At 40.1% G+C, this 21,978-nt stretch overlaps 1 protein-coding gene across 2 annotated transcripts in view; it reads right to left on the bottom strand.

Moving 5' to 3' along the window:
* The window catches only part of RORA (RAR related orphan receptor A), a 702,197-nt gene that overhangs the window by 2,619 nt on the left and 677,600 nt on the right, over positions 1-21,978 (bottom strand). For both annotated transcript variants that reach the window (XM_041741549.1, XM_041741557.1), the window contains 6 exons: positions 14,171-14,312; positions 10,595-10,990; positions 4,531-4,652; positions 3,030-3,162; positions 2,252-2,359; positions 426-536 (listed from right to left, as the gene is read on the bottom strand). In XM_041741549.1, the coding sequence (XP_041597483.1) occupies positions 426-536; positions 2,252-2,359; positions 3,030-3,162; positions 4,531-4,652; positions 10,595-10,990; positions 14,171-14,312 (1,012 nt within the window). The remainder of the gene's footprint in view (positions 1-425; positions 537-2,251; positions 2,360-3,029; positions 3,163-4,530; positions 4,653-10,594; positions 10,991-14,170; positions 14,313-21,978) is intronic.

The raw sequence follows: 21,978 nt of genomic DNA, 5'->3' as shown, positions 1-21,978 counted from the left end.
CAAGAGGCAGTACTAGTTGAAAACATAGATTAAATTCAGATAAACTTGTGGATGACATCCAAATGAATCTTAAGAAAAAGTAGGATATCTTAAAAACCATGTTATCTTGGGAGATTTGTGTTAAGAAGGGCAACCCTATTCTACCAGAGCACTTCTCATGATATCAGGAGGTTAATTATGGACTGGGTTTTACTCAGTTCTCATTTATTAAGATTTTATCAGAATGGCATGAGGTCTTCTTAAACATGTGCATGTATGTGTGTGTGTGGGAGAAGGTTGCTATTTGATAAAACTTAGATTTAATAAGGTGGCAACCTCTCTTGGTAACACCTGAGAAGTCTACAGTCATTAAAAGTTATGTATCTTGTAAGAATTCTTTACCTGGACAATTTTTAAACCATTTCATTGTTATTTGATTATCTTACCTGCCGACATTAGTACAAATGCGGAAAATAATGCAATTTCATCTTCAGTCAGGTGCATAGAACATAAACTCTTTCCAAATTCAAATACAAAGCTAATAAAGTCTTCACAACCTGCCAAAGTTAAAGACAGTTTGGGATTTTGGTTATTACCCTAGGAGAAAAATATGGAATAAGGCGAGGAGGGATCTAATAATTTAAGAACCAAGGGGATAGGGATCCCTGGGTGGCTCAGCGGTTTGGTGCCTGCCTTTGGCCCAGGGCGCGATCCTGGAGTCCCGGGATCGAGTCCCGCGTCGGGCTCCTGGCATGGAGCCTGTTTCTCCCTCTGCCTGTGTCTTTGCCTCTCTCTCTCTCTCTCTCTCTCTATGTCTATCATGAATAAATGGATAAATAAATCTTAAAAACAAAATAAAACAAGGGGATAGTAACATTTCTACAACTTAACAGTTTAAAATCTTAAAAAAAGAAGAATCCGTTTAGCTATCATCACCTTCACTATAATCCTTACCATTTAAAATAACGAGAGTGGACTTTTGTTGCATGGTTAGTATATTATCAGGTACCACTCTAAGAGGTTTTCTTTGGGTAACTTATTTCTTCACAACAGCTCTATGAGGGAGGTATTATTATTATTATTACCCCCATTTTAGAGGTGAGGAAACAGAAAAATTATGTACTTAAGGTTATACAGGTAGGAAGTAACAGCCTGAAATTCAAAACCAGGCTGCCTGAATTCAGAACCCACAATCTTAACCAACAGAATTAAAAGAATTAAATGGCTACAATCCAACTGAGATGTTACATTCACTGATTTTTTGTTTTCTACTCTATTTGATCTAAACCACTCTTAAAAATGATAACAAATCACACATTCTGATGGTAAAATCATTATAGCTTTTACAAAACTGAAAACACTTTTCTGAACGTGAAAGTCTCATAACATAATCCATAATCCATCCTCAAAAGATTGGTTAAGTTTGGGGGTGCCTGGGTGGCTCAGTCGGTTAAGTGTCTGCCTTCAGCTCAGGTCAGGATCTTAGGATCCTGGGATCCAGCCCCAAGTTGGGGCTCCCTGCTCAGTGGGGAGTCTGCTTCTCCCTTTCCTTCTGTTCCTCCCTCTTGCTTATGCTCACTTTATTTGTCTCAAATAAATAAATAAAATCTTTTTAAAAAAATGGTTAAGTTTGGTATCCACTCTTTCAGATTTGCATATTATGTATATGTATTTAAATTTCAATGGGCTTTCCTAAAGTATATAGGCCTTTGGTCACTTAACTGTTTTTAAAATCACCTAACAACTTTATCTTGGATACTGTTTTGTTCTTCTTGATTATATTCCACTTTATTTAAATTCTAGAAATCCAAAATAATTTTAATAGTATATGTCACTTTCACTTAGCTATGCTTTATTTCTCTGATATCCACATTTCATTCTTACTAATGGTTGTTATTGAGAAGTACAGAAGGGCAGACATTTAGCTCTTTGCTTGATTTTATGTATCAAATCACATCTTCTAGTTTATCTGAAAAACTTATCCTAGGAAAATCTGGTTCTTAAAACCTGGAAGGGAACTGGAAGGTTAGACCATATAAATTTCTTCGATCACTGACTAGATCCAACGAAAATGCTAAACTTTTAAATGTAATATAGACAAAGAGCATTTGAGCTGTGTGAATTTTATGCAGTGACTATAAAGTAACAGAAGTATAAAATCCTTTAATTTTTGTTTCCAAATAACAGCTTCCCTTCTGTTCAGTGAGCTCTTTGGCGGGGCTCCCACATTTTCCTACAGCCCTGATGTAAAAGAGTACCCAGATTTCCTTACCCAAGGATTTGAAGACGTCGGGGCTAGCATATTTCCCATCAAAGTACACGGTGTTGTTCTGAGAGTCGAAGGCACGGCACATTCTGATAAACACCACCTCTAGAGAACCTAAGTGAAGGCAGAAATGGTGTGGATTATCTTCTCGTGGTGAATATTAATCTATTGTGAAGGCACTAATGTAGGGACCCCTTTCTGATTCAGCACAGCAGGGCTGTATGCAGTGGAGCCAGTGGCTTTCTGTCACACCAGCTCTCTATTTAAAGGGACCCAGTTGACCAGAGTAATTAAAGATTCATGCTGAAGCTAATGGAGGCTGTAGTCCTGAAGAGAGATGGAGTTACAAATTACTTCTCTGGCAATCTTCTGTCTTGCAAACAGAATCTATCTAAGTTGCCAGGAAAACGTATGGATTCACATTTATTAAAACAAACCAAAACACCAGGGGTGTCCCTTTGAGTTCCACAAATAACATTCCTAACAACTCGCTGTTCCCTCCCGAGAGTCTGGTGCAGTAGAAACAAACACAGGTGATGGTAAGATGGGAGAATGTGAGTGCCCTTCAAATTAATCGTTTCACTTAGAGAAGCAAAATGGAGGGAATGTTTCCCCATAGATAGCTCAAAAACCTTTAAAAGGACTCTGTTTCTGCTAAAAGAAACCCAAGCTATTATCATTGGAGAAAAACTGTTCCCGACACCTTCCTTACCAAGCATTTCTTTAATAAGCGGGTGAAAGCAGGTTAGGAAGAGATCTCAAAATTCACTTGCAAAGCACATACCTGCTTTGAGAAGCACAATTTGATCATTTTGACACAGTTCCATAAATCCATCAATGCGTTTGGCAAACTCCACCACATACTGTATAGCTTCCGTAATTTTAATGGCACACAATTGCCACATCACCTCCCGCTGCTGTAAGAGGAGTGAAGCACATTAGCAGACACGGTTACCCATGCCCCAGACACAGTTTGTTTTAACTGTTCCTATTTTATAAAAAAATCCTTCTTTGGAAATGGATTTAAAAAAGCTAGAGGATTAAAAATGAACACTTGGGTGATAATGATTGCTTCCAAGTCCCTTCCTGTCTCCTCCAATTTTTCTTTTTACCATTTTGGTGGCAAAGGGACAGGGAAAAGATATTATGAGCAGGTGAAAACATGAGTCAGGAAAGCAACACATGCCACTCTCTACCCTTGGGCCTCGGAGAGTAGCAAAGTAGGAACTTCTTTTGAGCAATCATTTTACCTTGGGGGAATTTAACACTACTTTACTGGGGGGAGGGAAGAAAAGGGGAGTCAATCATTTATCGTGCACCTGCTTTGAGCTAGATGCTTTATGACATCATTGTCTTGTTTCATCTCCCCATTTTCCATAAAAGGACATAAATTCTCATAGAGGTTTCACAGCTAGGAGGTGTTGGAGCTGGGATTCAAATACCAGCATCTCTGACTCTGAATCCTATTTCGCATGCCTTGCGATTTCTTACTGCTTTCTGTTTTCCCTTTGCAACACTGGCTGGCTGCTGGTGTTGTTACCTGCTTTCTTAAAGGTAAATAACGTGATGTGTTGCTATTCTCTAACCTATTCTGTTTAATTGCTTCTACATACCCACTTCCTAATTTAGTTTTAGGGTAACCTAGATCTGTTACATTGCTCACTTGTTCCCTCAATCTTAGTTTGACTGTTTTCACCGATATGAGGGGGTGAAGGAAACACTGAATTAGGAGGTAGGAGTCATGGTCTAGTCCCAATATTTTTACTCATTCTGCCAAGGGATATGAATTTCCTCATATGTAAAATGAAAGGGAGGATTAGCCTGGATAATCTCTGTCGTCCTTCCTAGGCCTACATCTCTATAATTATTGGGGAAAACCACAGCATTTCCCTTTACTAAAGCAGAATGGGTAACTGAAGCTTCCCCTTTTCCGGCTTTGCCCTCCCATTCTGGTGGGAAATCTTCCACTGTGATATCAGGACAAATCTCAACTCATTCAGGCTTTTGGACACTGCTTCATCCAGCCCCCACTGACAAATGATAGGAGATATGTGTATAGTCATAGGTATAATAGAATTTGTTATTGCTAGAATTTCACACACTTGCACCTCAGTAAGACAACAAAGCCCCAAGTATATGATCATCTCTAGAAGAAAGATTTTAAAGAGAAATCTGATATCTACTGAAAGACATTCATTCTCTAGTCTGTATTCTTAATCAGATCTCCTGCATAAACACCCTTCCCACTATTGCCTCAATCCTGGGTAAAATTCTTCAGAGTGTACCTTGTTTTGGTAGCTCTCTATCTCCTCCTGCAGAAAGGTCTGCCACGTTATCTGCTGGAGCTCTTCTCTCAAGTATTGGCAAGTTTCCAGATGTGATTTAGATATATTCTGTGCAAGGTGTTCTAAAGAGAAAACAGGAGATCACATACATGAAAAGCCAAGCTCTTCTCCAGATGATCAGGGTTTTCTCTGCCTAATATTTGGTTTAAAAAGTAACAAGTACAAAGCAACACACTGAGCCAGTTTTATTTATCTTAGATTTTTAAATAAGCAATTTGGAACTATTCTGTACTTTGGAACATATAGATGGAGAACAGGCAAAGCCAATACTTAGCAATAAATCTTGGTGACCTCAGAGACCCTCCTGACCTTGACCTTCTCCTGTGGCTTTACACCAATATCTGGGAATGAACAATTATAAGCCTGGGTAGGTGTGGGAAATGACTGACACAGCTTCTTCTTGGCATTTTTATGAAGACACATCTGCTGTATACATTGCCTGGAGAGGATTACTCTCCCAAAATTAGGCAATGGTATGCTTTTGTGAAAATGGTTACTTATTTCTTTTATTTTTCCAGCAAATAGCACAAAAAGCATTACTGAGAGCCTATTATGTCACTAAATATAGGGTGGTGGTTAAGAGGTGGACTCTGGCACCAGACTGCCTGTGTTTGAAACTCAGCTCTTATTGCCTACTAGCTGTATGATCTCGGGTAAGTTAATCAACCTCTCTGTGCTTTGATTTCTACATTTGGTAAGTGAGGAAAACAGTATCTACTTCACAGGGCTTGTGAGAATTAAGTGAGTTCAACACTCAGAGCAGGGAGGATTACATAGTATGCACTACATAAACATTTGTTCTTTTTGAATTTTTTTAATAAACATTTGTTCTTCTTGTACTGGAGAGTAGGTAGTTTGAGGATATTAAAAGAAATAGATGCCAAAGAAGTTTCTCTAGGAACTCATAATCTGGTGAACATGTATGGACATGCCAACAAAGGACAACTCAAGATCTTAGACAATAAAGCATCAGGTTGGATTATATCAGAAGAGAAAAAAGGAGAGAAAGAGAAACAGAGAGGAAAGAGAGGTCCTCTCATGGAAGGGAGAGATGAAAAGAATTAGAGGATGCTTCTTGGCAGGAGAGGACCACCTGGAGTGGACCCTGAAGGCAGGGGAGGATTTGGCAGGCAGAGGCCAGTGGTGTGAAGAGGTGAGCTGGTTCCACATTCAAGGGATGACAGATGAAGGAGCAAATGATGGCATTTACAGAGGACAGGCAGATGCAATAAAGTGATAGTATCAAAACAGAAACGTGAGTAGGTTAAGGTCTACATTCTGGAGAATTTCAAATATTAGGATTAAGGGTTTGGACCCGCTTAACAAAAGGAGTCAGTGGAATTCTCAAGGGGGAGCTGACACATCGAGGGAGGGTCGTGATTGGTGTCATGACTGGTGAACTGGAGCAGAGGCTGGAGCCCAAGGCAGCAGTGAAAGGCTGCTGCTGGCCACACCTGAGGGACTACGAAGCCTGAAGTAGGTTGGTCATAAACAATACGGAAGGGAAGGGCAATGGAAGCATTTAAGGGGACTGACAAGATTCTATGAATATGAAACCATGTCCAAAAGTGATCTCTTGCCAGGGTCTTGGTTATATAACAGGAAAGCCATTTATTTTTTATTTATTTATTTATTTATTTTTAAATTTATGATAGTCATACAGAGAGAAAGAGAGGCAGAGACACAGGCAGAGGGAGAAGCAGGCTCCATGCACCGAGAGCCTGATGTGGGATTCGATCCCGGGTCTCCAGGATCGCGCCCTGGGCCAAAGGCAGGCGCCAAACCGCTGCGCCACCCAGGGATCCCTTTCCTTTTTTTTTTTTTTTCTTTTTTTTTTAATTTTTTTATTTTATTTATGATAGTCACAGAGAGAGAGAGAGAGAGAGAGAGGCAGAGACAGAAGCAGGCTCCATGCACCGGGAGCCCGATGTGGGATTCGATCCCGGGTCTCCAGGATCGCGCCCTGGGCCAAAGACAGGCGCCAAACCGCTGCGCCACCCAGGGATCCCCAGGAAAGCCATTTAAAAGGAAGGTGCTGAATGAAAACTTGGCAACACGAATAAGAGGGTCTGTGGAAATGTGTTAGTGCTCTTAGCAAACAGCATCAGACTTGTTTGTGTAAAAATAGAGTGAGTTCACCACCAAAATGAAGCTTGAAACTAGAATCTCCCTAGAGACACTGGAACACAATAAATCTTAACAGCTCTATTTGGCAACACAGACATGAACACAACATAAATAAATACCATGAAAATAAAACATAAACAGAAGAAAAAAATTCAAGGGGAGAAAGAAACAGTGAGCCACCAAAAGAGGGAGAAGCCAGTAAATTATGTGACTTAGGATCATTGATGCTTGTGAAGAGAAGAGGGGAGTAAAGACAAAAACAACGAGGAGTCAGAAACAAAAAAATAAGTGTGTAAACAGTGAGCCAAATCTCTCAGATACGGTAAAAAAATGAAGATGAAGTGCTTGCCAGGGAAGCTGGAGATCCTATGAGGTGGCGAATGGGAAGAGGCTCATAGTATTCCCTTCCAGATCATGCTTCTTTTCCAATTAATAGGTCAGCATCTTGCTTCACTTCATCCTAAAAATTGTTTCCACCCATCCCTACCTATCCAGGCCCAGCATTCCGAACCCGGACAAGGAATGGCGTAATGTACATATTGAACCAGTAGAGGGCAGTGGCTGCATTCTCACCAACTGCCTTTGATTACGATTCACAGTTGATTTGGCAAGTGTAAGATTTCAGACACTTTACTATTTTTAAATCTCCATTTCAGCAAAGGACAATATGGTCAGACTGAGTAAAAGTTAAGTTAGTGTGGTCTCTCAGAGAAACACTCTGGAATAGGGAAATACCATGGAACTAGGAGTTAGGAGACCTGGTTTCTGGTCTGGGCTCAGCAGATAACTCACTTTGTGACGGGCAAGTCAGTTACCTTCTCACCCATGACTGTTTCTTCAACACAGCTAAGGTCTAAGAACTTCATATGGAAAATGCTGACTTCTGAGTTAGCCATAGATTTTCATAGTGGGAAGGACCTTTAGACATCATCTGGTCCAATTTTTCCTCAGTTTATAGATAATAACACCATTAATAATGATGATAATGGTGAATAGCATTTACTATGTGCTAGCTCCATCTAACTTATCTATACACATATATTCTCAATACATATGTTTTTTAATCTTCATAACAATCCTAGGAGGAAGGTGCCGGTATTATCTCCCTTTTACAGATGATGAAACCAAATGAGGTTAAGTGACTTTTCCAAGGTATCATAGCTGGCAAGTGATTCAAATACACACAGTTTGGTGCCAGTCTGTGCTCTTAATCTTTATAGTCTATGAGTAGGGAAACTGCAGCTAGCAGACTTACACTGGGTTGTACAACCTATAGCAAAACTAGTAACACAAAACATATAAGCTGACTTCTTGACTAGTGCTTTGTCTCTTTTGCTTTAGTCATCAATTATAGTGACATGTGCAGTCTGGCTTTTTTTTTTTTTTTTTTTAAGTGAAACAAGGTTGTTTATCTGGAATGTATAATTCAGGTACTAATTGTATATCAAGGACAAAATATCCTAGCCAGGAATGCAGATATATTTCCACTAAAAATAATGGATTGTAGATACCATTATTGAAAGATACAGTTGAGGTTAGGATATGTCACTTTCCAATTCATTTTTGAACTATATAATTGGTTTCATTTGTCTAAAATCTGACTACAATGAAGTCAAGGGTGTTAGCTGAAAAGGTAGTAAGACTAGAATCACTATATTGTACATCTGAATCTAATAAAACACTGTATGTTAACTATACTGGAATTAAAGAAAAAAAGATAGCAGGACTTAAGGCCCCAAAGGAAATATCAAGGAATCCCAGATAGTTTTGAAGAAAGAACACCGAAGTCTTTGTCCACTTCTATGTTACTCAATTCTTCCAACTAAAAAAAAAAAAAATAAAATAAAAATAAAAAAAAAATTCTTCCAATTATTTTGTACATGTAAATGGGAAAGGAGATCAGAACCCAATTATATTCTTTTCCAGCAAATTCTTAATTTAGTTTTTGGTTTGGGACTAATCCTAGTGATGAGTTAATTTTACTTATCCTGGAAAAAAAAAATGCCAGAATGCATGTGAAAAGCCCCTAATTTAAGAGAGCATGGAACACATACGAGGGCATGGGGCTTCCAGGCTGCAGTGGAAGGTGACAGCTGTGGAAGAGGACACTGATGAGGGGACACAGGGGTCACTTGCTTTGTCATTTCTGGTGCCCCTCAGGTATTATTGTGTGTTTAGCCAAAGTGTCATATTTAAGGGCAATGCTTTGGCGAAACCCTATGGATTTATTTTAGGGTTGAACGTTTGACAAGCAAACAGGACAGATTGACTAGTATTTATGATAAGGTAGAAGCAAACTGAAAGTGAGCCAGGTCATTTTTCATGATATCATGTCAGCTTTCAATCAAATCCTTATTCATTTCTGAAAATTTTACTTTCATTACAGTTCTGCTTAAGTCTCAGCCAACCAAGATTTCACGACAAAAAACGGAAGGTTTTTGTTCTAGTTCAAGAAAAAAATATCAAACCTACCTCTGCTCAGCTTGGCTTCTAGTTCAGAGGTTCCTCTGTTAATCAAAAGAGCTGCAATACACCTTTAATGCTGTTCAGTGGTTAAAGACCTAGCTTAAAATGTCCCTGCTCTTGAGGATTTAAATTTAGACCCATAAAGAGGTGCTTGTGTAAAAACCGTAAAGAACATTCAATTTGTTCTATTTGGAGAAAGATTTTACTGGAAATATAAATTTCACTTAAAAATGTTTTATGGGGTACAGAGGTGGAGAAACCATCTAAAGAACACAACCGTTATTTCTGTGAACTAAGGATGTCTGTGCTCAAGTCAGAACCTGCTGGTTCTTTTCCATCTGAAGTCTTCATTCTCTCCTCATGTTAAGTTAGTCACCTCCACAGCAACTAATTGAAATATCCCAAAGGACTTTGTGTGAGGAATCACAGGGAGGAGCACATCAGACTCTAAAACCACAAAGTTTCTTATCAAAGTTTCTCTAAGAATAGCGTTGCACCTGAAAATCGATGAAATACTTTAACAGGGGTTGTTAACACAACTTCCTCGAAATGGCAAGTCCTCCGGTGTCTGTGTTATCAACATTTCTAGGTCACATCTCCCAAAAAGCAACAATGTCACACGGGAATGAGGAGATGACAAATTTGCTTGTTGGTCTATTTGTTTTTACATGGTGAGTTTTCTATGAAATATATCAGTTTGATCACCAATATCCATCACCAAACCATTTTGGCAAATGAAGTCAATTTCCCTTTAACATTCATAGAATACATCAGGGTTGCAAAACCTCGATGCCTACAGGAGCTGGGGAGTGATATCAAATGGGAAAACATATAAAGGTGTTAGGGCCGAACTGGTACCAATTAGTTGTGGCCAATCACAAATGCTGGTTCAGCATAACTAGATCATTTTCTCCACTCTCACAAGAAGCTGAAAATCTGAACTCTGAGGCAGGATTGTCTAGGTTTAAAATTTTAGCAACCAATTTGAAACTTTTTAAAAAGTCTGCGCTGGTCAAAAAAATGCGTATGGACGAGCACAGTGTGTGGGCTGCCAGTTTTACAACTTTAGATGTAAAGCAACATCTGGAATATAATGAAAGGAAATAATGAACGAAGCCAATGGGGCCATTCCCTGAGTTTACAGTTTCTGTGGAATTTAAAGACGGCTTCAAGTTCACTCTGCCCATCTGTGCTATTAACAGGTCAATGTATTTTTTGGATATGTGATGGGAAGCAGTGGAGAACCACAAGCCAGGGGGCAGGGTGGAACTTTGAAGTGGCCCAAATAGTCAAGGTGAATTGTTCTTCTAGCATCATTTTAATAATAACTCATTAGAAGGTAGTCAAACATATTCCATTTACTTGAAAGGGCACGAGTAAAGCATTGCAATGGACACAAGGAGGCCTTTACCTAATTCTGCCATGGACACAGTTGGGGAAGTCTCTCCATTGGTGAAAGAACAGTAGGGAAAGAAGCCTGATGCTGGTGTGTAGTCACATATTGGTTCTGGTTTGATTCCATTGATATCAAGACCTGACTGGTCTGGGGAAGGCTGTATGTCCAGGTAGAAGCTGCTGACGGCGGAGTCCGCCTTGCTGCCCTCGGGGGTGTGCCCGTCGATGTAGTTGCTGAGGTCCTCGTGAAGCTCGGTGAGCCCGTTGGCCGAGATGTTGTAGGTGGGAGTCAGCGGCTCGGCCTCTCCAGGCTGCTGTTGGTGATCTCGCTGCTGCTGCTGCATCCGGTGCTTTTGTACTTCTGCGTACAAGCTGTCTCTTTGCTTTTTTGACATTCGGCCAAATTTTACAGCTGGAAGAGAAAAGCCAGACCATACCATATACAATATGCTTTTCTTTATTATTCTGTCCAGCATGCTTTAGGGGCTCCTTTTAAGTCTCAGATAATCTCAATCAAAAACTACATCACTGCAAAATAAGGACGTGATCCAGAGGTGAAAATGGTCCCACACCCCACACAGGCTTGCTCCACAGCCCAGAGGAGCTAAGTTTCAGAAACAGACCGAGGACTGGAGGAAGGGCAATGACCACTTATGTTTTCCTGCTGTCACATAACCCTACGCTCAGTGGGAACCACTGATGTATGACTTAATGGGCTTGTTCATTCTCCGCCCATGCCACTTGCCTGGACCACCTCTTTCTCTTCCCAGGGTTCAGACCGATGTGCAGGGATGCAGACTCACGGGGGTACATCGAGGCACAAGCAGCCAAATCTCACCTTTCATTCATTTCACTCACTCATTCATTTGTTTCTCCCAGTCAAGCAGCCGAATCTGGGGCTTTGCCGAGACCTCAACAGCTGAGACTGGAGGAGGCCCCTTTGCAATTCCCTCAATTATATCGGAGTCTACCTGACCTCAGAAGCTCCCTCCCTTCCTCTGAGTCACAGTGATTTCCATGGAACCCTTGGGCCCACCTTTAAGTGACTTTCTGCTTTACCCTCAAATAAAAAGAGTTATCAGAATTTTTGGAAGGGCAAACATTGTGTAAGATCCCTGTTGGGCAAATTTGTGTTTGCAGTGTTTCTCCTTGTGATGTATCCCCATATTTAGAGTAGAACAGGGAGTGTACTAACTTTCCAGTTCACTCAGAATCCCAAATGATCTTTCCTAAAACACCAGATAATTGACAAAAGAACCTTTTGATTTCCTGGTCTCAACTCTCCCACTAGCCCATTTTTCTCAGCCCAGTTCTGTGTAAGCAGATGAAGCCTCTACTGGAGGGACTGAATTCTCCTAATTGATTATGGTTACACTTACAGCTGACTAGGTGGATGAATTCATCCATTTGACCATCATTATAATTCTATGAATCTAGGGGCAGGAGGCAAGATAGATGGAAGTGAAGTTGGGAACCAGGACCAACCAACCACCTGGGTCAGCTGATAGATTTGTTTCCTGCCAAGGATGACGTGCTGTCCCTTTACACAGAGGGAACAAGTGGCTGGGAGTCTGGTCAATTTCCAGTTTCCATGGCTGGAAACAAACCTGGGGCTGGTTAGGCAGCAATCAGGCTGCTCTGATCTCTGGGTTCCAGGCCTGTCATTGTATGAGCCCCAGTATTCGCATCAAGCCCATAACACATGTGTGGCCACTTCTGTGCAAAATCTCCAAGAGGCATACTGAAGGGATACTATTTTTTTTTTAAAGAATACCCCAGAATACCCAGAGGGATTAATAACCATAAGTGAAACTCATTTTGCTGTGACTCTGAATTGTGTTTTAACTTTTGCCTTAACATTAACAAGAGTAATTATACTATCCTGTAAGTGAAATGAAAGGATCAGTTGTTGAGAAAATGCACATGCAATTTGTGATCTTAGCTTACAAGTTCGCAAGAGATATACCTGGCTTTGTGAGTGTAGTGCCACAGAAAGATGATATCTGCAGAGCTGCATATCACCGGAATTTCTGAGTATTTAAGTTCCGTGACTTGCATCTTCCCAATGCCCCAAACTTTATTTTTGTTCATACCTATTTTAAGTGGCCATCCTGTGCACCACTACTGACGTACATCACAACTCGTGCCTGGGCTGGTCTGCAGGCCCCAAGAACATCTGATTATGGGGAAGGCAGGCTTTTGGAATGCCTGCCCAGCCTTCTGAAATATTTCCACAGGCTGAAATTCCATTGGAAGAGATATTTCTTTCAAGGGGATCTCTTAGGAGAGCCAGCCAGCCTGTATATTCGTAAAAGTCCCTAAAATGTACCCGCTATACTTTCTGCCCAGTTTCCTTGTATAAGAATAACTGTCTTGAAATCTGGTGTTGATTATTCAGTGCACTTAAGATAGTTTTCCAGGAAGATCTTGAAATGTTTTGCAAATGAATGATAGATGGCCTCTATTTCTTAAAATAGCTTCTTTTAAGGAAAAGAACATTTGTCATTGAGCCATGCTTTGCACTATTTTCACACATTCTGTAGGTACAAATACATGACTTGTCCTTTTGTTTTGAGACACATTTTGATTTGCTGTTTGATTTCTTATTTGGCCCACTGCTTGTGGAGTAGTGTGTTGTTAGTTTTTATGTATTAAATATTTACATTGTAGATTTTCCAGCTTTGTTTTATTGTTGATCTTTTGTTTTGTACCATTGTGGTTGGAAAATATACATGCTGTGATTTCGAGCTTCTTCAATTTATAATATTTGTTATGTCTCTTTTTATGTGACTTAGCCAGGAGATTATTCCTTATGTACTTAAAGAAAACGTGTATTCTATTTTTCTTGGATGGAATATCTTACATATATCCTATAGAAGCATGTATTCTGAAATATGCCCTAAGTAAAAAATGTTCTTGTTGGAAAAAGAAATAATAACTTTAACTGAGGATACTCTTTTAAAATATAGCATACCAGGGGGGAGGGAGTCTGGAGGCAGGGTGAAAGAGCTGATGAGGGATTAAGGAGTGTATGGAAATGTTAAATCATCATATTGTACACCTGAAATTAATATTACACTGTATGTTAACTACACTGGAATTAAAATTTAAAAAACTTAATTTAAAAATTTAAACCCCCCCAAATATAGGACTTTGATATGTGATTCAAAATATTCAGTTAACATAAAAGCTAATTCATTCCAACTGCCAATAAGCTTTACTAATTACTGTAAAGCACTAACAATTAGCCTTAACAATTAGCTCTGGCTTGTATTTCTTACTGGGGAAAATGCCTGTAAGAGGTATATTTATTAAGGCCCTCAGATGACAGGTACCATCAATCAACTTATTAACCTGTAATGTCTTGAATGTCAAAAATCCAAAGGTGTTCTGACCACACAGATGCTCCTCCTCCATGCCACCCTCACCCCCAGCTGACTCCAATGCCTTATGGAGGAGAAAGTAGCTGTTGTGGAATCTGCAAAGCCTCCAGAGGAGGTAGGATGGGGTGGGGAGGGGCAGGTCTGGGTCCAAGTCTCAAAAGGCTCCTTCCCAAGCCCACGCTACTGTACAACTCAAACTGAGTGCTCACCATCTCGAGACATCCCTACGGCAAGGCATTTCTGTAATCGACAGTGTTGGCAGCGGTTTCTACTGGTTCGATCAATCAAACAGTTCTTCTGACGAGGACAGGAGTAGGTGGCATTGCTTTGCTGACTTCTCCTGAAAAAGCCCTGTGATTCAGTTATAAAATATAAAACAGGTTAGTGTCAGTTTGAACCATATGATACTAAAGGCAGTATACTAAGCACTGAGCTGCATAAATGTTTAATGGAGAATTAAAGTTATAGCAGATCATCCAGGAGACCATTAATGACATTAAAATCACTACTTTTTCTTGGGTAAAATTGGTCTCTAGAGCCTAATCCTCTGTCCCTTACACATGCGAAACTTTCTTGAACTCCAACAGATGGCTGCCTATGTCAAAGGCACAGCATCAGGCCCTGTTCTTGACTTCTGATGACCAAAAACCATCTGCTTGATGGATTGGTACAAATGCACTTATCTTTAACCTTTATCTCCAAAATATTTTTAGTGGAATAAACATAAAACTCTTCTCTGGGATGTCCAGAGATAAGGACAATGGCTACCTTAGTGTAACTCATGGTGGCTGTAATCCTGCTACCTTGGGTTATCTCTTCTAGTGCGTTTAACTCCACCACATTCCAGGCATCTTGCATTCCCTAAGACAGAATCTCCTGCTCCAAGAACTTAAATGACACTTGGATGGATTATCTTGGCATATAAATCAGAATGGAAATACTCCTCAACCCCTGAGACTCTGGAAATACCATGTGTTCAGAGTCATGGCCTTTATTTAACAAATCCAATCTGATGCTCATTGAGTTCTACTTACTTGCTTTTTTTTTTTTTTTTTAAAGATTTATTATTTGAGAGAGAGAATGAGAGAGAGTCAGAGCGAGTGAGAGAGAGCGAGAGAGCACATGGGCCGAAGGGGCAGGGGGAAAGGGAGAGATAATCTTAAGCAGACTCCTTGATGAGTGCAGAGCCCTAGCAGGGCTTGATCTCAGGTTCCATGAGATCGTCACCTGAGCTGAAACCAGGAGTCTGATGCTTAACTGGCTGCCACCCAGGTGCAGCCCACCCCTTCACTTAGTTGTTAAGCACTGTTTTGGAAATAAGAAGGTTTGCAAAGATGCCTAAGGAGCTCCTGTCCTCAAGGATTTCATTTATTCATTCACTTATTCGTTCCTTCATTCTTGCTAACTTCTTGAGCTGGATCCTTACTACATCATTAATTTTCAGTGTTCTTTTCCTAAAGCTACACATTTTCCTTTTGGTTATCTTTTAGAAGTAACCAACAAATTTTGCTATGTAGTATTTGCATTACCATTCATTTAATATGTTCTAATTTTCAATACATTTTTTCCTTAATATGTTATTTAGAAGCTCATTTACTAATTTCTAAGCATATGGGGGGCTGGTTGTCGTTTTTATTAATGACTCATCTCTTAGTGGTTTTGCAAGCTAGGGAGGTATTGAAGAAAAGGAAGGTAACCAGAGTCCTTTCCATGACACAGAGCCATGATGGGCACAAAAGAGCATTATTATCTTCAAATCCTTAATGGTAAAGAGACATGACCCCAATAAAGGGGACACTAGTGGAGAACGGAGAGGTAATATCCTGAAGAATTGACAGAATGGAAGGCACACTTGACAAAGGTACTTTTTCACACAAAAAAAATTTTTTTTAAGATTTTATTTATTTGTTAGAGAGACAGCAAGAGCGCATGCATGTGAGAGCAGGGGCAGGAGCAGAAGGAGAAGCAGACTCCCTGTTGAGTAGGGGATCCGATTCAGGGCTCCACCCGGGACCCTGGGATCATGACCTGAGCCAAAGGCAGCAGTTAACCAACTGAGTCACCCAGGCGCCCCTTCACCAAAAGATTTTCCTGGAGATCAACGTGGCAGTTGTATCAAAATCCTTAAAAATATGTCTGTTTATTGAATCAGATATTGTTAATTATCCTTTAGGGAATATATTTTAAAAGAATATTAAGAATGGTATAAAGACTTGTCTACAAGGATGTTCATCTTAAGCACTGTCTGTAATATAAAGACAATTTAGAAAGATGCTATATGTCCTACATTAGTGAATTACAAGAGTCATATTGGGTCTATACATTCGGAAACCAGTAAAAATGGTATTTCAGAAATGTAATTATTGACATAAAAACGTGATAAAAATGAACACATTCCTGTTTATCTGTGCTTTCTGATTTTTCTACAATATGTTGGTGAAAAGGTATGTGAACTACTTGGGAGGAACAATGTAGTACATCTGCTTTCTTTTGTGTTGGGTCAGTGACTGTGGATTAAGTCAATGGCTATGATGGATATAACCTCAGTACCCACTTCTTTGTTTTGGAAACCAACCTAGAACAGGAGGGGCAAGGCACTGACCTATCACCTACTTTTGGCTGTCTGCCAAACTACTCACTAGCCTAAACATAAGTAGGGCTGGGGACCTGGGGTCTCAGACCGGCTGTCTGATGTGCTTTGAATCTCCTTTATATCAAGTCTGTGAAGCAATCTCACTTTTCTCAAAATATCTAAAGCTGTGGGCTTTTTTGTTTGTTTTGTGTTTTTTCCCTCTGTGAAAAGGAAGTGAGAAGAAATAAAGCTTTCCTTGGAGTTTAATGGAGAGAATTCAAGAAAATATAGATGGTAACAGAGGCAGATAATCCTTAGAAAGAGGTACTCAGAGGTCACCTGTCAATTTGTCTGAGATACATCATCTCTGTCAAAGCTGAAAGGTTATCTATTTCTTTCTTGAGGCTCTACCACCATTGAGACCCTCTGTGTTTGTTATTCCTACAGGTGCCTATGGTCAGGAATTATTTCCTTCGCCTTTAGTTAAGGCTGAATTTTGCTTGCTTCACAATGAACCTGCTCCATTTTGTTCTATGATCAGCAAATATGGAGAACGTCTAAGTGATCTCTTTTTATTTGAAGGGAAGCAGTACTTGTAGGCTGCCATGCTATCTCCCAATACCTTACCTGTAGACCAAATCACAGCATCTATCACCTTTCCTTTCAGGTTCTTTCACCCCATAAAGTATTTCTTCTCAGAATCCTCTCTGGTTTTTCCACTTTGAAATCCAGAACTAGATACAGCTCTTGAGTAATGGTTGGGTCATTAACAAAAGGGATGCTACTTTTTAGTTCCTACTTATTAAACTCCAATTAACATCAACCATCACTAGTAAGTTCCAGAATGCTGGCAAAGAAGCCATATAAAACCATCAGTTTGTTCTGCTACCAGGGAATGCTGAGAAGGCATGATGATGATGATGATGATGATGATGATGATAATGACATATATTTTTATTCCATATTTTTGATGCTTTGATGTCTTGGGGCTTTGTGACCTAGGAGATATTACATTTCCCAGGGCTAGCTAATTCCTAGAGATCACAGATAACATGCCTGGGAGCACACTTTTCATAGGCAAACCAACCAATCCAGAGCCTGTATACCCAACCACCTCCTCTGTAAGGTCCTCATACTCTGGGCCACTACTGTCCTGCCCATTTTATCCCAGGACCAGGTAAGAGACAACTAGGGCATCCCTTTAGACTCCAGAGCTGGCTAGAACTAGCCAATCTTAAACGTGCTTACCCTCCTTGTCCATACCTTCCTACAGGAAATCACAACAAAGGCTGTTGTCCATATTTTCCCCTTGTTCCTTCTACGTCCTCCTGACCTGGGTGTTTCCCACTGTGGCTCCTCCTGCACACCATGCTGTACCCCCTGTTTCTAGGGACCCATGAGTATAAAATCTTCTTCCTTCATGACATTTTTGTGTCTGTATCTTACCTACCTGATTAAAACAAATCCCAGTTATCATTAAAACAGTGCTTATTATGTGCTAGGTACCCTGTGCTTTATGTGGATGACATCACTTAATTTTGACAAGGGCAGTATGAGGAAGGCACTATCATTTCCTCGGTTTTAGGTACAACGACTTTCTCAGAGCCCCACCTCTGGCATGAGGTAAAGGCAGGATATGAATTCCTGTGGCTTAATTCCAGAACTCACACTTTTATCCTTTTTATTTTTCTGCTGCCCTTGCGTGTCAAAAGGATTCCCACTTGGTTGTTCTCATAGAGGGCAACCATTAAATTAGGCAAAGAAACAGGTATGAATAAAGTAGCAAGACTGATCTACTCTGAAATTGCTGTTTTCCTTCAGGTGAGCCCTTTTAGCAGGCTAAAGGCCACTGCCCAGGCATTTTACAGTTTCCTCTTCTACAGCCACCTCCTAATGTGGGGGAACGTCACATGAGAAAACCAGTCTCGTGATGTCACAATTTTCCCTCATCTCTGACCAGAGGATTATGTCTTTTTTATTTACCTTACTTACTTCTAAATTATTTTGGCTCATTTGGAAAGCAAATAAAACAATAACAACAACAAACTTACTTCAAGGACACTGAGTCATTAAAGACCTCTATCATTAAAGATGTCTAATTATGCCATAAATTGCAAGGCTTCATGGGAAGCATTCCACATGTGCTTTGAGCACTGAGGCTGGAACTAATGTCTAGGTTCCAAGCTAACAACTTGGAAAAGAACTATACTTCTTTAGATGTCTCAGCTTTGAAGGGTTTGGGGGAAAGTAGGTGAGCAAATAGGCACACCTTGCTCTTCACAACACCATTTATTCTACACTGAGTCAGTCGAGCAAATGCCTCCTTAAAGTTCTGGGAGTGGCAGGCAGCCAGAGAAGAGATCTTGCTTTTGGACTGAGGCAACAGAATCATGCCCAAAAGAGAGCTATCACATACCATATTGGATGGGTCATGTAGGGTTATAAGGTGAGAGCTACGAAGGGAGGAAGAGGGTAAGCCTGTGTGACTCAGATAAACCCTGAACTTGGCATTTCAGACATAATGAGGGCTTGGTCTTTCTTTCTTTCTTTCTTTCTTTCTTTCTTTCTTTCTTTCTTTCTTTCTTTCTTTCTTTCTTTCTTTCTTTGTCTCTCTCTCTCCCTCCTCCTCCTTCCTTCTTTCCTTCCTTTTGTTCTTTTCATTTCAGCGTTCTTGGGGATTTCTCAGGGGCTTAAGGATTTGGGAAGTTAAACTGAAAAATATCTAAAGCTTATGAACACCTAAGAGGGAGGAGGATTAGAGAAACAAGAAGGATGAGGAAGAAAGGTAGAAGATATGGTAGGTATCTTCCCACCTAAAGGTAGAAACATGCTCATAAATAGAAGCAGGGTCTTTACTGACTGGGGAGCAATCCTGGAAAGGGTCTCAGTGAGAGATGAGTGAGCTCAGACACAAGTGCTAGGGGGTGGGGTGATTGAGGCCATACAGAGAGCCGGGACTGCACAGGCCAGTCCATGGAGTTTTGGGGTATGAACTGAAGAGGTATGTATAAAGAAGAGAGAAACTACTGAGAAGTTCACAATTTTGGAGTTTTATTGCCAAAATATGAGCTAATGAATTATTTCTTCGGCTTTCGTAAAAGTTCACTTTTTATGGATGTCAAAATACATGCAGATGTGCCACTGTGAACCTGGTGGGCTCCAGCAGAGGGCCGCCATGATGCATTTCCGGGTGGCAGAACTTGGTAAGACTGTGGCACACTACCACCACCTAGTGGCAGCATACCAACATGCAGTTACTGCAAAGAGTTCATCAGAATAATACAAACAGGCCCTCAGAACTGGAAGAAGTTGAGAGATTATCAGGTTCAGTGATTCTCCAACAGATGGTGTATCAGCATCACCCATGAAGCTTTAAAAAAAAAATACACTTGAAATCTATTGAACCAGAGCTTTTGGGGATATAGTCCTGAACAATATGAAGGTGCCATTTTTAAACAAAGATTTTATTTATTTATTCATAAATAGAGGCAGAGACATAGGCAGAGGGAGAAGCAGGCTCCCAGTGGGGAGCCCGATGTGGGACTCCATCCCAGGACTCTGGGATCACACCCTGAACTGAAGGCAGATGCTCAACCACTGAACCATCCAGGCATTCCATGAAGATGCCATTTTTGCAGACAAAAAGAAAAAAAAAGATATCAATTTATATGATAAATATTTTAACAAAGCTTTCTGAAGACTCCACTGCCTTCCCCTTGTGGGAATCACAGATCTACTCTAGCATTCTTATTTTGTAGATAATAAAAATGAAACTCAGGATTGCTTAGTGACTTGTCTAAGGTTGTCCCACACCTGTTAAGTATTAGTGCTGACACTCAGAGTCCAGTATCCTAATTTTAAGTACAGCACCCTCTCACTTAAGTATCTCTCCTTAAGTGTTGGGCTAAGAAAAGTGACATCACACAATCCCGACTTGCTCATACACACCATCTGTATTGATTTCCACAGACTCAAAGAGAACTCCCCAATGTTCCTCCCTTATTTTACCTTGTCTTTCAAAGTGCCTTTTGTTGAGTTTTATTTCCAGTTTCTGCCCTCTGTGCTCTGGAAAATTCTGATGCCTAACTTTTGGCTTAACGCTGAAATTGTTCCTCAATACTAGTAGTTTGGAATTCCCTAGGACTGGGACTGAGGCCACAGTGTATGGGAAAATTTCAGGAGTTTTGTGAACCAATTGTTAAACATAACCATTATTAAAAATTAACTTATTATTTTTTTATTTTGCTATTATCCATGTTCCTGAGGATATTTACTGGATGGTGGAGATATTACGTAATGGAGTGCTATGTCTTCCCTGCTCTGCATTCAGTAAGATGTCATTTTGGGAGGCCTGAAACTGACCATGTGCTGAGAGTATTTATACCACGGAAACTGGCAAAAGCTCTACATTAGGGCTTGATTTATTGTGCTGCTTGTTGTCCAGATTTAAAAAGTGATAAAGGAAACAATAATGTGGGTTAAAGGTAAAAGTATATAATGTCTAAAGCCATCACACTGTGAACATCACAACAAATTTGAATATTCTTCAAGTATTTATTGATTGATTGATTTTTAATTTATTTATGTATTTATTTTTTATTTTTAAATTTTAACTCCAGCATAGTTAATGTTAAAAACAAGCTCCATTATTTTTTTTTCAAATTCTTTATTTTATTTAAATTCAATTTGCCAGCATACAATATAACACCCAGGGCTAATCTTATCATGTGCCCTCCTTAGTGCCGGTCACCTATTACAGCATCCCCCCCAACCACTTTCCCTTCTACAACCCTTTGTTTTCCAGAGTTGGGAGTCTCTCTTCTTCCAGTATGTATGTATGTATGTATTTATTTAAAGGATTTTATTTATTTATTCATGAGAATACACAGAGAGGAGAGAGAGAGAGAGACAGAGACCCGATATGGGACTCGATCCCGGGTCTCCAAGATCACACCCTGGGCCGAAGGCGGTGCTAAACTGCTGAGCCACCTGGGCTGCCCTTCTTCCAGTATTTAAAAGCTATTATCCGATTCAGGAAAGAGGTTGCTCATGTCATCATTGATGCATGAGTGAAATTCCAAAACATGTCTTCCTTATTTCACTTTCCTCTTATTCATTAATGTAAATGAAAATATCAACATTCATGTTGGCATTACAGTCTCTCATCAACGGCAACCACAGATATGGATGCAGGAGTTCAGCAAAAATTACTGAGAACATTTATCGATATGAAGTTTATATATATATCGATATGAAGTTCAGAGTGCACAATATCATAGATTTTAATTGTGTGGCATACATCAGTGAAATATACACTGAAGTTATGTCCATACAATTAGACACTGTTTTCCAAAGTCAATTGTTAAAAACTGACTAGCACGTGACTGGACACAGCACAGCCCTTCCCCAGCTTTCCATCGTCTGAATGAACCCTCCCTACTTCAG

This window comes from Vulpes lagopus, chromosome 2 (genome assembly GCF_018345385.1).
Source record: "Vulpes lagopus strain Blue_001 chromosome 2, ASM1834538v1, whole genome shotgun sequence".
In the NCBI taxonomy this organism is placed as follows: domain Eukaryota; kingdom Metazoa; phylum Chordata; class Mammalia; order Carnivora; family Canidae; genus Vulpes; species Vulpes lagopus.
The sequence above is the reverse complement of the archived record's forward strand: the minus strand, read 5'-3'. Positions and strand labels throughout refer to the sequence as shown.